General features: G+C 44.8%; 1 protein-coding gene across 2 annotated transcripts in view; it reads left to right on the top strand.

The window, feature by feature from the left end:
- TRPC7 (transient receptor potential cation channel subfamily C member 7) overlaps positions 1-16,549 on the top strand; it is a 149,991-nt gene that overhangs the window by 94,431 nt on the left and 39,011 nt on the right. For both annotated transcript variants that reach the window (XM_042250549.2, XM_042250548.2), the window contains exon 6: positions 9,986-10,219. In XM_042250549.2, the coding sequence (XP_042106483.1) occupies positions 9,986-10,219 (234 nt within the window). The remainder of the gene's footprint in view (positions 1-9,985; positions 10,220-16,549) is intronic.

Raw genomic sequence — 16,549 nt, 5'->3', positions numbered from 1 at the left:
ATGAGTTTGGTCCTTTTCAGACTTTCACAGAGTGGATCTGGAGAAGCTTTACAATAGGATTGATTATCCTCGTACTGGAGACACACACCTGGTGTCACTACTAAATGGCCTGAGCAATCAACAAAGGCTCTCAGTTCTGGAGGGTCAGGACTCAAACATCTCTCCCCTCTGGATGAGCAGTTTCTGAGCCTCAGAAATGAGTCAGCTTACAGACCTCTGGCTGTTGTTTATGGAATTTTACTCTATGCATTCGTGACTTAATATTAAGGGAACATTCAAAAGGGTTTTACTTATGTAATTTACTTATGTACATTTCTGGGCTAGTTTTGTTTGTGTTTGGCTTTGTGTTTTTGGTTCTGCGTAGCACCTTTCTCTCTGAAACCCTGCCATATAACATCTAACCACTTCAACCTTCCTGAACTCCCATCTCTGTCTCTTCAATTCACTGGGACTGCTTTTATGCTTCTAGGATCCCTCTCTACACCCTGAACATTGAAATGTGCCTCCAATTTAAAAAAAAAAAAAAAGAAGACAGGGCTATCATGTGACTTTTCTTGCTTGTTTCTCTTCACGAAGGATCACAGCGCTGTGCTGTTTCCAACATCTGAAAATAGTTTCCTTTCTTCCCCAGTTTACTGCTTCACCATGACAGATAATAGAAATCGGGGTTCTTTTTCTAAAACAGAACTACAAACATAAAAGAAAATGAATAATCCATTTTCAAATACCCAGTCAGTATTCAAATTTCTTTGAGAAGATAAATTGAATAAATATCTGCCTAGCTTCCTTTCTCTCCTCCTTCAGGCCTCTGTTCACATTTTATCTTATCAGAGGAGTTGAGCTGGTAAGAGGAAGCTCCCTCACCTACCCCCTTTGATGAGATGAAATATGAACAGAGAAGGAAGAGAGAAAGCAGGCTTTGCAGGCATCTGGGTGAGAAGCATTCCAGAAAGACAGTTCAGCCTGTGTTGACGGCTTGGATCCAGGAGCGAGCTGGCGAAGTCTGAGGAACGGCAGAGAAACGAGTGTGGCTGCAGCAGAATAAATAAGGGAGAGAAGAGGGACGGGCGGAGCCAGTCACACAAGGCCGTGGAGGCCACGGTACGGCTGAGATGACTAGAAATGGCTGGATAGTTCTGACCACGGAAGTGACATCCCACAGCTTCATTTTCTAGGGGATTGCAGGCTGCTGGGCAGAGAACAGATGACTCTGGGACAAGAGCAGAAACAGGGAAGCCAGTTAGGAGGCCACTGCAGTAATTCAGAGGGAAAATGGCTGATTTTGAGGAGGGAGTAGAGTAGATTATATTTTGCAGGTAAAATCAATGATAGTAATTGCTACTGGATTGTCTGTGGGGTGTAAGAGAAAGAAGGTGGTCAAGGAAAATTCCAAGTGTTTTAGTTCAAGTAAGGTATAAGAGAGATTTCCTCGAAGGCAGGAACTGCAGCCATGAAATTAAAAGACTCTTGCTCCTTGGAAGAAAAGCTATGACAAACCAAGATAGCGCATTAAAAAGCAGAGACGGTCACTTTGCTGACAAAGGTCTGGCAAGTCAAAGCTATGATTTTTCCAGTAGTCATGTAAGGATGTGAGAGTTGGACCATAAAGAAGGTTGAGTGTGGAAGAACTGATGCTTTCAAACTATGGTGTTGCATAAGGCTCTTGAGAGTCCCTAGGACAGCAAGGAGATCAAACCAGTCAATCCTAAAGGAAATCAACCCTGAATATTCATTGGAAGGACTGATGCTGAAGTTGAAGTTCCCATACTTCGGTCACCTGATGCAAAGAGTTGACTCACTGGAAAAGAACCTGATGCTGGGAAAGATTGAGAGCAGGAGGAGAAGAGGGTGACAGAGGATGAGATGGTCGGGCAGGAGGAGAAGAAGGTGACAGAGGATGAGATGGTCGGATGGGATCTCAATGGACATGAGTTTGAGCAAACTCTGAGAGACAGTGAAGGACAGGGAAGCTGGCATGCTGCAGTCCATGGGGTCGCAAAGAGTCGGACACAACTGAGTGGCTGAACTAAGGCAGGAAAGACCAGGGAAGGAGCAGTTTGAAGAGAGACATGGAAATCAAGAGTTCAGTAGAGATTATCTATTAGATCTCCAAGTGGAAATGTCAAGTAGCAAACTGGATATACATGCTGAAGTTCAGAGAGACTGGAGTTGGAAACATTATTCGGGCATGTCAGTCTATTTAAAGTAAATTATATGTAATACCTCAACTGTGAATGTGAACGGATGAACCGAGGGCCAAGCCCTCCGGCACAGCAATATTTAAAGGATGGGGAAACAAGAAGAATCTTATCCAGCAAAGGAGACTGAAGCAAAAGAGTGGTGTCTGAGAAGCCAACCAAAGTCACTGTGTCAAGACCCACGGACTGATCACTTATGTCGAACGGTGCTGACAGATCAGGTGACAGGAGGCCTGAGGATTGACCCCTGACTTCAGAAGCAAAGTTCCTGAGTAGCGAGAGGGGATGGGCCCCAGCAGGCCAGCGGAGGGCTGGTCCTTAGCCGGAGCGCGGACACTTGCTCTACGGTGCCAGGAGGAAGGCGGCGTTGAGGGCACAGAGCAGGTAGCCTGGTGAGCACAGGGGCAAATGCACTTGCCCGCATAAGTTTTCAGTTAGCACTGTTTCCATTTTCTCAGCTTCTTCCTCCACAAAGCCATTCTAGCTATTAAGCATTATATTATATACCAGGCACTGTGCCAGATACCAGCGAAGCAGCTCTAAAATAGGACGAATATTATCTTGACTCTAAATACTTCCTGGAGCTAATTATTCAGCATTACGACTACTACTAACAACTCGTGAGAGAAACACACGGAGCGCGGTGCTCACTGTTCTCGTCGGGCGGCAAACCCTACGGTCCACAATCTGATCTGATCTCTGCCTGGACTTGGAGAGGCCTGAACTGGCATCAGGCTCTTACTGAAAACAGCCTCAAACACTACGCCCGGGCACGGCCAGGAGAAACACAGCACACGGTTCTCTTCCCCCAGGACTCATGAATGTGGTCCTTGGGACAGACTGGCTATACTAACATCCAAACCATGACTCCCTCTCCACCAGGGCTGGACAGGACTTTAGGACCCTAACAAGCTCAACTGGCTCCTGCAGAGATGGAGAGAGGGGTTAATCATTAGGGGCGAGGGGCCTCGTCCAGGTGTCCCTGCTTCTGCCCTTATCACCCCTGTGCCCCAGCAGATGCTCAGCACAGGAGCTAGAGATCCTCTGAAAATGTAATCAGATTGTGCTACTTTGCCTCCAAACTCTTCAACACCGTCCCATCTCCCCCAGCGTGAGAGCCAGTGTCACGGTAAAGCACTCACAGCCCTCCACCTCTGCGTCCTCATCTTCCACCACCTCCCGCCTCCCTTGTTCTCATTTAGCCCCACTGGCTTCCTGGCTTCAAACTGTTTCTGCCTCAGAACCTTGACTTAGGCTGGTCCCTCTGCCTAAGAGTTTTCCCCACGAGCAGCACCACGGCTCACTTCCTCACCTCCTCAGGTCTGTGTTCTAAAGTATCCTTTTCTGAGTGGTGCCCTTTTTCAACCGGCCTGTTTAAACATGTACGGTCCCCCACTCACTGCCCCCCTAGCCCCACTTCTCATTTTCTACACGCTTTTCTCTGTCTCTCACCAGGCTCCTCTGTCCATGGGATTCTCCAGGCAAGAATACTGGAGTGGGTTGCCATCTCCTCCTCCAGGGGATCTTCCCCACCCAGGGACTGAATCTGTGTCTCTTGCGTCTCCTGCATTGACAGGCAGATTCTTTACCACTGTGCCACCTGGAAGCCCCAATTAATATTAGCATTTCTGTAATCAAACAAATTGTCGCTCTTTTCATCCTCTGTGAGCTCTCACTCCATGTGGATATCTGGTATTCCCAAAGACCTCTTTCAACGGCCACACAGTGTGTCAATGACCTATTGCTTCTCCAAATCTCTGCCGGGCATGTGGGTTGTTCTTCTGCTGTACAATTCTATGGAAGGGTCAAATCCAATCAGAAATATATTCTTCCTGAACTCCAGATGCTTTACTTGATTACCAACAGAGTTTTGAGGCACTTCTAGATTATAAATCCAGGAGATTTAAAGTAAGGGCAGAGGAGATGGAAGCCACAAGGAGATTAAAACTACCTGCAAAGACAGAAGGAAAACCACGACACAGTATCAAGGGAGACACAAGAAGAGCATGACACAGGAAGGAGAGACGAATTTGCTAGTATACATGTGTGTTCTCTAGAGCTATAAGATGACCTGCTTTGGAAAGGACCAAATAAACCAGAGATCATCGATCCTTGGCCTGGAGAATCTCTGACATCAGTTTATACCACAGGAACATATCTTTCTTGCCTATCTCATTAGCAGTCACTCTGGGGTAGAAGAAAGAGCTGATAATCCATCATGTGAGTTAGAGACTGTGGCTGTATCGATGCTCACCAGAGGACTATAACATTTGTGGTCTGCAGAAAGCCATGGAGCTTGGAGGACAGGAAGCCTCTCCACTATGCATGTCACTTCTCGATCTAGGAAGAGAATTATGACATGAAGACTCTCTTGACCCAACTCTTACAGAAAACCTGGCAGTGTTTTCTTAAACAGACACCCCAGCTGGAAGCCCAACTGAGGGAGATGTAAGTGTCTAGCAAAGCAGGAAAACACGCTTAAAGAGAAGAGGAGGAAAGAGCTTGAGACCAGTTAGCCAGAGACCCAGGCCTGACTGTGTCCCTTCCTCCTTGGTGGCTCTGCCTCTCTAAATTTCAGCTTTCATGTGTATAAAATGTGAGGATCAAGTTGCTCCCTCACCCTACCCACCACAGATTACAAACTCTCTGAAGCGAAGTGAAGTGAAGTCGCTCAGTCGTGTCCGACTCTTTGCAATCCATGGACTGTAGCCCACCAAGCTCCTCCATCCATGGGATTCTCCAGGCAAGAATACTGGAGTGGGTTGCGATTTCCTTCTCCAGGGCATCTTCCCGACCCAGGGATCGAACCCAGGTCTCCCACATTGCAGGCAGATGCTTTAACCTCTGCATCTGAGGGCAGTGCTAAGTCTTAGCTGCAGAATCATACATGTAAGTTTGACCAAGAATAAAACTGCAAAAGAAAATGGGCTGCATTTCTCACCTAAGTCATTCCTTTGATGGTTTCTTCATTTATTTAGGTAAATTCCAAACAGACTACTTCAACCAAACTGCCAAAATTTCTCCCAGCAAGTCAGGCCACGTTACTGCTCTGCTTATCACCTTGAGGAGCTATCTGGCTGCTCAGGGTGACTACCTAGATACCGAGCTGCCTGGTCTCCCCTTCATGGCCTGAAGGAGGGCCTTTCAGGATCTAATGGGCCTTCACTAGCTTTCCCTGCTGCCAATCTCCAGCCCCTTATCCCTACCAACCCTTAAGCCATACTGGGCCTCCTGCTGCTGCTGCTGCTAAGTCACTTAAGTCATGTCTGACTCTGTGTGACCCCATAGACTGCAGCCCACCAGGCTGCCCCATCCCTGGGATTCTCCAGGCAAGAATACTGGAGTGGGTTCCCATTTCCTTCTCCAATGCATGAAAGTGAAAAGTGAAGTTGCTCAGTTGTGTCTGACTCTTAGCGACCCCATGGACTGTATGTAGCCCACCAGGCTCTTCCGTCCATGGGATTTTCCAAGCAAGAGTACTGGAGTGGGGTGCCATTGCCTTCTCCAAGCTTCCTGCAGTTTCCTAGAATAGTCTGTTCTCCCTCATGTCCACGGCTTCCACCCCTACTCCTTCCCCCAGCTAACTCCTCATGTCAGGAGTCACCTACTTCATTCAGTCAAAAGTATGTTGTTACAGGCACTGTGTTGGGTCTCACGACTATAATACTGACCGCTCTTATCCCTGTGTGTCCACGCACAGTCTCTTGGACATTCTTATTACAGCACCTGTCACTTGTTAGCACTACTATTTGTAGACACACTTGTCTCCAGCACTAGACCATGTTTGCTGGGGAAGGGACAGCATCTTCTTGGCTGCTGTACCCCCAGAATGGTCCCTGGCAAAAAGTCAGAGCTCAACACTGTCCATTAAGTGGTGAATGAGTTCCTGAACAGTGACATAAGTCTGTGCCTAGTAGAGAGTACGTGGGGGGCTGGGGGGGGGGGGGGGCGGGCGGCAGTGCAGTGAAAAGAGGGTCCTGAACTCCCTGAGACTCTGGATAATTTACTTGTCATCTTTGTACACTAGTCTGTCCATCAGTAAAGTGGAAATAATTAGAGTACGTACCTACCAGGCTATAAGCAAGCTTTAGAGTTGGAAAAGGGCTTAGTATAGGGCCTGGCACCTAGAGGGTGCTCAACAATGATTAGCTACTAAAAGTCAGAGGAGAAGATGAGCTTTGTTAGAAAACTTTTGAATCTATTAATATCATCTCCTTGCCTGGAAAACAAATGAACCCTAAATGAGTCTGGGGCCCAGATCTGTTGCAAAGAACCTCCTGTTGAGCTGGAGTTTGGATGTCAGGGCTTGAAGGTTGAGGGCTTCTCGGCATATTCTCCCACCTGTGAGTTAACAGGATGCCTAAGTCCCAACTCAATAATCAGAAGGTAACCCAGAAGAACAGACAAGCCTCCCAGGAGGTGGCCTGGGAGTCCAGGGACAGTGTAGAGAAACCCAGTGTGGAGGAAGGGGCTATGGCCATTTAAGGAGCTCACACAGTTCAGTCTCACAGGAATCTGAAGGGGGAATCCCTTCTGAAAAGCACCTGAGGCAGGGATCGGAGCGAACAGTCTTTTGAACTGTCAAGCCCCATATCAGCAGCCTGTAGGCCTTACTTAGAACCTGCCTGAATGAAAAGCTACTAATTTCCCTCAAGGCTTCCCAGCATGTCCCAATCTGTTCCCCTGCCAGTCATCCCCATTAATTACCAGTGACCTTGCTCTCTGGGCTCCAGACATCCCTGAGTGAAGGGGTTGCCTGAAGGAGGCTCCAGTGCCCAACATCCTTACCCTCTAAGCCCCTGGGCTCTATATACTCATCGGACTGACATGCTAGGGGCAGGAGTCCAGGGGGCTCAGCTTGGATATAAAATGCTGAACTACCCTCAGCACCTTGGAAGCAGGAAACCTAATTTCACTCACTAAAGTACTTAATTTCACACATTTCTCTTTTCGTTAAGCATTCCTGTTGCTCAAACCCTTGGGCCCATGCTACTTTCACTCAGGGCCTTGGAATAATTTAAATTAGTCTGGGTAAGTTAATATGCAAATATGGGAAGACTGACGTGGGCGCTGGACCATGGAAGAAATGATTTGCAATCCCCAATGAGGTGCCTCTATGTTGGTCAGAGAAGTCAGTTTACTGTAAATAATTTGCATTTCAGATTTATAGAACTTTTAGTGCTGGAAATTACATCAAAATTTCAAGAAAATCAAGGAACTTATCCAAGGTCACACACCCAATAAGTGAGCAAGGTAGAACTGAACCAAGGGCTTCCTGAATTAAGGCAATTGATAGCCTGTAATTTTCCTAGTGCTCAGCTAAAAGCAGTCCACCAAGACATTAGGAATTTTAATTATCAGGGGGAGGGTGCAGGCGCATGGAGGAAAGCAACAAACATTATTTTTCCAGCCTGTAATGGTTTTTCCCGTAACATACTTTAAATACCTATTTGAACTGGCACAGATGAAAGTACATTTCAGTGTTAAGGAAATTTTACTTCACTGAATTACCACAAAAATTTTCAAAGCATAAGCTTTGGAAGTAAGGCTTTGTGAAGATAAAAAGCAGGAACAATGAGGTGTGTGTGGTGGTGGGAGTCTTGTAAAAAGATTTTCAATGTTTTGGGTCATTTCCTTTTGCGGAGACTCCAATTTGATACAAACGTGCAGACCTTAGAATCTGTTTCATTAAACAAAACCACAGCTTCTGTAAACAACTGTGGGAGAGGCAGGGGGAATCTGAGAAGACAGGCCCTCCGTGTTTGATGCTCAGGAGCCAGGAGGGTGCCAAGAGGCCGGCAGTGTTAACCTTTAGGGAACAAGGTCAGTGAGCTGGAATTGTCTCACTAACCAACCAGTTAGTGATTCTCTTACCACATTAACCTCCTAAGTAAGCAGGTGACGTGGAACATGGTACACTGAAGAATGGGCTAGTTCTGCATCAAGTCTTTCCTATGTCTGAGAAGCTATAAACTCTTTGATGTTAATCAGAAAACATTCAAGAGTCTTTTTCCTTCATTAAGTGTTAGCTGCTCAGTCGTATCCGACTGAGTCTTTATGACCCCATAGGCTGTAGAATGCCAGGCTCCTTACTGGAGTGGGTAGCCATTCTCATCTCCAGGAGATCTTCCCAACCCAGGGATTGAATCCAGGTCTCCTGCATTGTCAGGCAGATTCTTTACCATCTGAGCCACCAGAGAAGCCTTCATTAGCTGCTTTCAACCCCAATTCTATTTCCTGGAGGAGGAAAGACCATAGTGGTCAAGAGCATGGACTCTAGGGCCAGACCTTCCAGACTCAAATTTCAGATCTCCTGCCTCCTATCTGGAGAATATCCTCACTATGGCTAAGGATATGTTAACTGTAAAACTGGGATAATAACAGAATGCACTTCATAGGATTATTGTAAAGATTTGAGGGAGTTAATACACATACATATAATATGTACACAGTATGTATATATGATAATAAATATATGTATTATAAAATGTTTATTATCAAAATGTTACTGAATAATTTATTTTAATCATCTAAACCAATTTACTTTTAATAATCAGTGAAGATAAAGGTAGAGAATAGCACTATTCAATATGAATATAAGGCAAGCCACATCATAAGCCACAATTTAATTTTAAATTTTCTGATAGCTACATTATAAAAGCGGAAATTAATAATGGTGTGATGGTGTGAAGTCACTCAGTCGTGTCTGACTCTTTGCGACCCCATGGACTGTAGCCTACCAGGCTCCTCCCTCCATGGGATTCTCCAGGCAAGAGTACTGGAGTGGGTTGCCATTTCCTTCTCCAGGGGATCTTCCCGACCCAGGGATCGAACCTGGGTCTCCCACATTCCAGGCAGATGCTTTAACCTCTAAGCCACCAGGGTAGATTTTATCTAACCCAATATATCTAAAATATTAGTATTTCAACACAATTGAAATTTTTTAATTGTTGAAATATTTTTACACTTTTTGTATCAAGTCTCTGAAATTCGATGTGTATTCTACACTTTTATATTTAGCATCCCTCAATTTAACTGGCCACATTTGGAGTGCTCAGTATCCACGTGTGACTAGTGGCTACCATATCGGATAGTGCAGGTATACACACTCAAGCTATTAGTCTAGGCTACCTCATGAGGCTAACTTGGAGGCAGGGTGGGGGTGCTAGGAACATCTTGTTGAATTCTACATTGTTTACTATGTAACAATGAAGACACAGTCTTTAAAATCCAGTAAGTTATAAAGAAGTAAGGGAAAAAATAAAAAGCAAAAACTAAACAGCTGTAGGAGAGGCAGGAAGAACCGGAAACATTCACAGAAATACAAAGGAAAGCAAGTTAATCAGGGAATTAGGAGAACTGGGTTCTAGGTCATAAGTGGGGCCTTCAGAAAACCCTTTCCCATTCCTGGACATCAGTTTCATTATACTTAGTTTAGAACTGTATGATTACTTATAACCTTCCAGTTCTTAGAATATACAAATGTCAGCCATTATATTTCTAATTATTACCTCCAAGACTCTATCAACAGATGAGAATTCTCTCCTCACACCTGGAGATGATTTATCTGTAAGCAGGACCGGTGGCACGAATTCTTGCAGCCTGATCATTTCCTAACTCTACATCTGCCTTTGAAAGCATATTTTTGTGCGCTGCTGGCTCTCAACACTCCAAGCTCCAAAGAGCTTATTACATTTACCTGCACCCTGGGTCCTTCCGTGGTCCCTATGGTCACACACACCCTGAGGACTGAAAACAATGAGCCTGACCTTCTCACTCCCCCGCAGGAATGATTTGGTCGGAATGCAAGGAAATCTGGGAGGAGGGGCCGCGGGAGTACGTGCTGCACCTGTGGAACCTGCTGGATTTCGGGATGCTGTCCATCTTCGTGGCCTCCTTCACGGCGAGGTTCATGGCTTTCCTGAAGGCCAGCGAGGCCCAGCTGTACGTGGACCAGCACGTGCAGGATGACACACTGCACAATGTCTCGCTTCCGCCGGAAGTGGCCTACTTCACCTACGGTGAGTCAGAAGTTGCGGTGAGGACGGTGAGTCTGCAGGTGTTCTGCTGCGCGTTGATTGGCTTGTTTGCAGGACGTGGCCAGGAGCTTGGGTGCTCTTCAGTTGGTGGTTTATAACGCCACTGTGGCCCACTTTGGTCTTCTCTGCTGTCAAAGCAGACACTCCTCACCACCTCCCAAGGAAGTCCTGGTCCCTGCAATAAACTAGCAGTAGAATGTGGAATTAATAACTATGAGAAATGTATCCATTTGTGTTGGAAAGGATGGATTTGTTTTGGAAAGACTCTTGGAGCCTCCGTGGGATTCTTTTCTTTTTTCTTCCGTTTTGAAGACATCTCATTTTTTATGTGGATCCCGGAGTTTTTCCTTCCATATTGGATCCATGTGTTCTGTGTAAGAATAAGTCTTGCTTTCCCAGTTCAAAAGTTATTTTCTCATGGTAAGATATGTTCTTAGAAGATGCCTTAATTCTTTCAAATCACAAGGCCATACAGTGTGAGGTGCTAGATTGCATTTTCAGTAGTACTAGTAAGAGTTATGGCTTCCCTGGTGGCTCAGAGGGTAAAGCGTCCACCCGCGATGCGGGAGACCTGGGTTCGATCCCTGGGTTGGGAGGATCCCCTGGAGAAAGAAATGGCAACCCACTCCAGTGTTCTTGCCTGGAGAATCCCATGGACAGAGGACCCTGATAGGCCACAGTCCATGGGGTCACAACGAGTTATGAGTTATAGCATTTATCGAGGACCCACTTAGATGTTAGGAACTGTATAGACATTTTACATTATAAACTTCAGTCCTTGCAACAGCCCCATGGAAAGGTTATTTTTGTTGTTCCTATTTTATTGATGAAGAAACAGGTTTTCATGGCATGGTTTATAATGTTCCCAGAAATTACAGGATTGCCTTGGATAGCAAGGGATCCTTGTTCAACATGAAATGAAAACCATGCAGAACGGCATAGCCTTTATGTTCCCAGGCTTTAGAGTTAGAGAGACCTGAACTCAAATCCTACTTCTGCAGCTTACTATAAGGACTTGTTTGCTTAATTTTTCTGACCCTCAGTTTCCCTGTATGTAAAAGTGGGATAATGCATATGTCAGAAAGCTTGCGTTGAGGGTTAAATAAGATAGTACACATGAAAAATTCTGCACTGTGTCCTGAAATATTAAATGCTCACTGATAGTAACAGTTATTATCACTACTACCTCTGGGGTCATTTTCTTGCTCAATCATTATATCTTCTGTACTAAAGGAGAAAGATGAGTGGGGGAGAACAAACAATAGATATGTGTTGTTACCAGTCAATTAGCTGGACATTATAGTGGCAGCCGCTACATCATGAGGGTTTGAGTGTCAAATGTCCCTGTTATATGAAAGCCACATGGTGCTGTGACCACTGAATCTTGATCCAGGGCAGTAATGATCTGCAGAAGATTGGCCCCTTAACATAAAAGTTGAGTTGTTGCCCATATTCAATGTAGATTGAGGTAGGCAGATTACGTTAAATGTAAATGTGGGAAACCACCCCCCCCCATTAAGAAATGGAGTCTTGTAGTATTACAAATCATCCCATCTTCGTTTAGCAAATCCAGACATTTTAAAAACATGGGCTTGTATATTTTTTCTTCTATGCTGCTCAGGGTTCGTTAAGGAAAGATGAGAGAATCTTGATACTGCATTGAATACTTTTCTTAGGGCTGTGATTCAAGCCACAGTATTGTTCACTCGTGACTTCTATTCCTTTTATGGATTGTATTAAAGTCGCACCCAGCCCAAAGCTTTGCACTTTATTGCCCTTGCGTTGTGGTTCACCCTGTGCCCTTGAAATCTTTTTCATCTCAAAGGCTTGGCTTGTACCCCAGTTATGGAGGCAGAGTGCCCTCTAGTGGTCATCCAAGCAGTGGTCCCTTCTAACTTATACAGCACCAAGCAGGCAGGTGTTTTTCAGGTTGCAATTTGTTTCCTAGAAACAACTGCAAGAGGAAGAAAATCCCTTTGTCTGAATTGTCAAAGTGCTATTTGCTTTTACAACCATCAAAACTCTTAAAAGCCAATCAAAGTTGAATCAGTTCAGTAAATTCACTCAGTCATGTCCAACTCTTTGTGACCCCATGGACTGCGGCACACCAGGCCTCCCTGTCCATCACACAACTCCCAGAGTTTACTCAAACTCATGTCCATTGAGTCGGTGATGCCATCCAACCATTTCATCCTCTGTTGTCCCCTTCTCCTCCCACCTCAGTCTTTCCCAGCATCAGAGTCTTTTCAAATGAGTCAATTCTTCACATCAGGTGGCCAAAGTACTGGAGTTTTAGCTTCAGCATCAGTCCTTCCAATGAATATTCAGGGCTGATTTCCTTTTGGATGGACTGGTTGGATCTCCTTGCTGTCCAAAGGACTCTCAAGAGTCTTCTCCAACACCATGGTTAAAAAGCATCAATTCTTCGGCCCTCAGCTTCCTTTATAGTCCAACTCTCACATCCATACATGACTGCTGGAAAAACCATAGATGGACTTTTGTTGGCAATGTAATGTCTCTACTTTTTAATATGCTGTCTAGGTTGGTCATAACTTTTCTTCCAAGGAGCAAGCGTCTTTTAATTTCATGGCTGCAGTCACCATCTGCAGTGATTTTAGAGCCCCCAAAAATAAAGTCTGTCACTGTTTCCATTGTTTCCCCATCTATTTGCCATGAAGTGATGGGACCAGATGCCATGATCTTAGATTTCTGAATGTTGAGTTTTAAACCAAGTTTTTCACTCTCCTCTTTCACTTTTATCAAGAGGCTCTTCAGTTCTTCGCTTTCTGCCATAAGGGTGGTGTCATCTGCATATCTGAGGTTATTGATATTTCTCCCAGCAATCTTGATTCCAGCTTGTGCTTCATTCAATCCAGCATTTCTCACGATGTACTCTGCATATAAGTTAAATAAACAGGGTGACAATATACAGCCTTGATGTACTCCTTTCCCAATTTGGAACCAGTCTGTTGTTCCATGTCCCCTTCTAACTGTTGCTTCTTGACCTGCATACAGATTTCCCAGGAGGCAGGTCAGGTGGTCTGGCATTCCCATCTCTTGAAGAATTTTCCACAGTTTGTTGTGATCCACACAGTCAAAGGTTTTTGCATAGTCAATAAAGTAGATGTTTTTGAATACTTTTCACTAAAACTTCTGACTGGGTCAGACTTCCCTGGTGGCTCAGATGGTAAAGCATCTGCCTACAATGCAGGAGACTCAGGGTCAATCCCTGGGTTGGGAAGATCCTCTGGAGAAGGAAATGGCAACCCACTCCAGTACTCTTGCCTGGATAATCCCATGGATGGAGGAGCGTAGTAGGCTACAGTCCATGGGGTCTCAAAGAGTCGGACAACTGAGCGACTTCACTTCACTTCTCACTTCTGACTGGGTCACTAGGATCTGATAACAGCTATCTTAATAGATTATCTTACTTAATAGATTATCTTAATAGATAACAGCTATCTTAACAGGTTACAGGAGTAGCTTTTATTATTACAGCTGAGGTTTAAAATAATAAATTATCAGTCAGTTCAGAGGCTCAGTTGTGTCCACTCTTTGCAACCCCATGGATCGCAGCACATCAGGCCTCCCTGTCCATCACCAACTCCTGGAGTTCACCCAGACTCACGTCCATCGAGTCTGTGATGCCATCCAGCCATCTCATCCTCTGTCGTCCTCTTCTCCTCCTGTCCCCAATCCCTCCCAGCATCAGAGTCTTTTCCAATGAATCAACTCTTCGCATGAGGTGGCCAAAGTACTGGAGTTTCAGCTTTAGCATCATTCCTTCCAAAGAAATCCCAGGGCTGATCTCCTTCAGAATGGACTGGTTGGATCTCCTTGCAGTCCAAGGGACCCTCAAGAGTCTTCTCCAACACCACAGTTCAAAAGCATCAGTTCTTTGGCACTCAGCTTTCTTCACAGTCCAACTCTCACATCCATACATGACCACAGGAAAAACCATAGCCTTGACTAGACGGACCTTTGTTGGAAAAGTAATGTCTCTGCTTTTGAATATGCTATCTAGGTTGGTCATAACTTTTCTTCCAAGGAGTAAGCGTCTTTTAATTTCATGGCTGCAGTCACCATCTGCAGTGATTTTGGAGCCCCAAAAAATAAAGTCTGACACTGTTTCCACTGTTTCCCCATCTATTTCCCATGAAGTGATGGGACCAGATGCCATGATCATTGTTTTCTGAATGTTGAGCTTTAAGCCAACTTTTTCACTCTCCACTTTCACTTTCATCAAGAAGTTTTTTAGTTCCTCTTCACTTTCTGCCATAAAGGTGGTGTCATCTGCATATCTGAGGTTATTGATATTTCTCCCAGCAATCTTGATTAAATTATAGGGAGAGACAAAAACAAAATTCCTTTTGGCATCTGTTTGAAGAATCTGAGTCCTATTTCATGGTATCCAAATGTGCTATTTATCTATAGAGAGGGCAACAGATATATTGGAAAAAATATCATTTGGTCCCCTACTTCTCCTTCTGAGTTATGACCTTGATGAGGACACAAAGTCCATAAATTTATCTATTTCCATTTATAATTTAGAATGCACTACATGAAACTCTGGCAAGTAGAGGTCTGGCTTCCGTTACTAAAGATCTCTTACCGCCCTTTATTATTGTAATTGTTTGTTAACAGAGTCTATGCAAATAAAGAACAAAATCCTTCCTCTTCCTTCTCTCTTGGGGGCCAAAAATCAGTATGTAATATCCTTACTATTTGCATTTATCTGGCTCTGAAAAGGACCCCATACCCCAAATCCAATCTTTAGAATGGCAATAATAGTACCTACTCTACAGGGCTGTTGTGAAAATTACAGCTAATGTAAGTGTAAGGGCTAATTTAGGTTTCTCTATGTTTCTCCATTTAAGTTTCACTTAGTATTTCTCAACAGGGACGCAATTGACTTGTTCAGCAGGGCAGTCCTCATAGAGCAGGTCTGTCTGGAACACTGCAGGATATTAACATCCCAGTAATAATCCTACTTAGTCACTGAGATGACCACGGATGCCCCCCAACACACACCATCCTAGGAGGAAGGTGCTACTGTCACTTGAAAAGCACTGTTTTCTGTCTTGACACATAGTAGGCAGCTTGTTAAAGAAAGCTGCTGCTCTCTGCACCATCAGAACTCCAATGGGAATACTGTACAGGTTTGCTCTGCTGTAGGGATACACACAGGGTGGTGCAGACCCTCACCAGTGACCGCAAGCAGAGTCTCCCCAGCACAGGACAGGTCCCAGGACTCTCACCATGTGGAACAGGGGTGCCATAGCCATCCTGGATGGCTGGTCACCACTTCTGGGTCCTTAGCTCACCCAAGGGGCAACTCCCAGACACACACTGTCTGGGAAACAAAACCCAGGAGCGTCTTCTCAGGCAAGAACCTTCCGATTCCTGGCCCCCGTGTGTGTTGCCACTTCAGTCCTGTCTGGCTCTTTGTGATCCTGTGGACTGTGGCCCTCCAGGCTCCTCTGTCCATGGGGATTCTCCAGGCAAGAATACTGGAGTGGATGGTGATGCCCTCCTCCAGGGGGTCTTCCCAACCCAGGGATCGAACGCGCGTCTCCTATGACTCCTGCATTGCAGGCAAATTCTTTACCATGAGCCACCAGGGAAGCCCCTTCCTGGCCCCTATGTGAGCTCATTTGTTCTGATTTATGGCTAAACTTTTGGTTAGAATTTCATTCACTCATTTAACAAGTGTTTATCAGCACCTGCTATAGGCCAGACCCTTGTCCCCAGGGAGCCCTGGGTGGTCTGCAATTTGTTTTCCAGCTAAGCACTTTACATATATGACTTTTATTTCATCCTCATCACAGTTCTGTAAGGTTGATGATATTATCCCCAGTTTGCAGATGGGGAAAATGAAGCTTACAAGTTTCACTGGACAGCCTCTTCAATAAGTGATGCTGGGTAAACTAGACAGCTACATGTCAAAGAATGAAATTAGAACATTCTCTAACACCGTACACAAAAATAAACTCGAAATGGATCAAAGACCTAAATGTAAGGCTGGACACCATAAAGCCCTTGGAGGAAAACATAGGCAGAACATTCTTTGACATAAATTATAGTAATATCTTTTTTTGATCCACCTCCTAGAGTAATGAAAATAAAAACATAAATAAGCAAATGGGACCCAATTCAACTTAAAAGCTTCTGCACAGCAAAGGGAACCATCAACAACCTGAAAACACAATCCACAGAATGGGAGAAAATATTTGTGAATAATGCAAATGACAAGGGAATAATCTCCAAAATATACAAAAGCTCATGCAGCTCTGTCATAAAAACAACCCAATC

The sequence above is a fragment of the Ovis aries genome, chromosome 5, assembly GCF_016772045.2.
Source record: "Ovis aries strain OAR_USU_Benz2616 breed Rambouillet chromosome 5, ARS-UI_Ramb_v3.0, whole genome shotgun sequence".
Classification (NCBI taxonomy): domain Eukaryota; kingdom Metazoa; phylum Chordata; class Mammalia; order Artiodactyla; family Bovidae; genus Ovis; species Ovis aries.
This window is presented reverse-complemented; position numbering and strand designations above follow the sequence as displayed.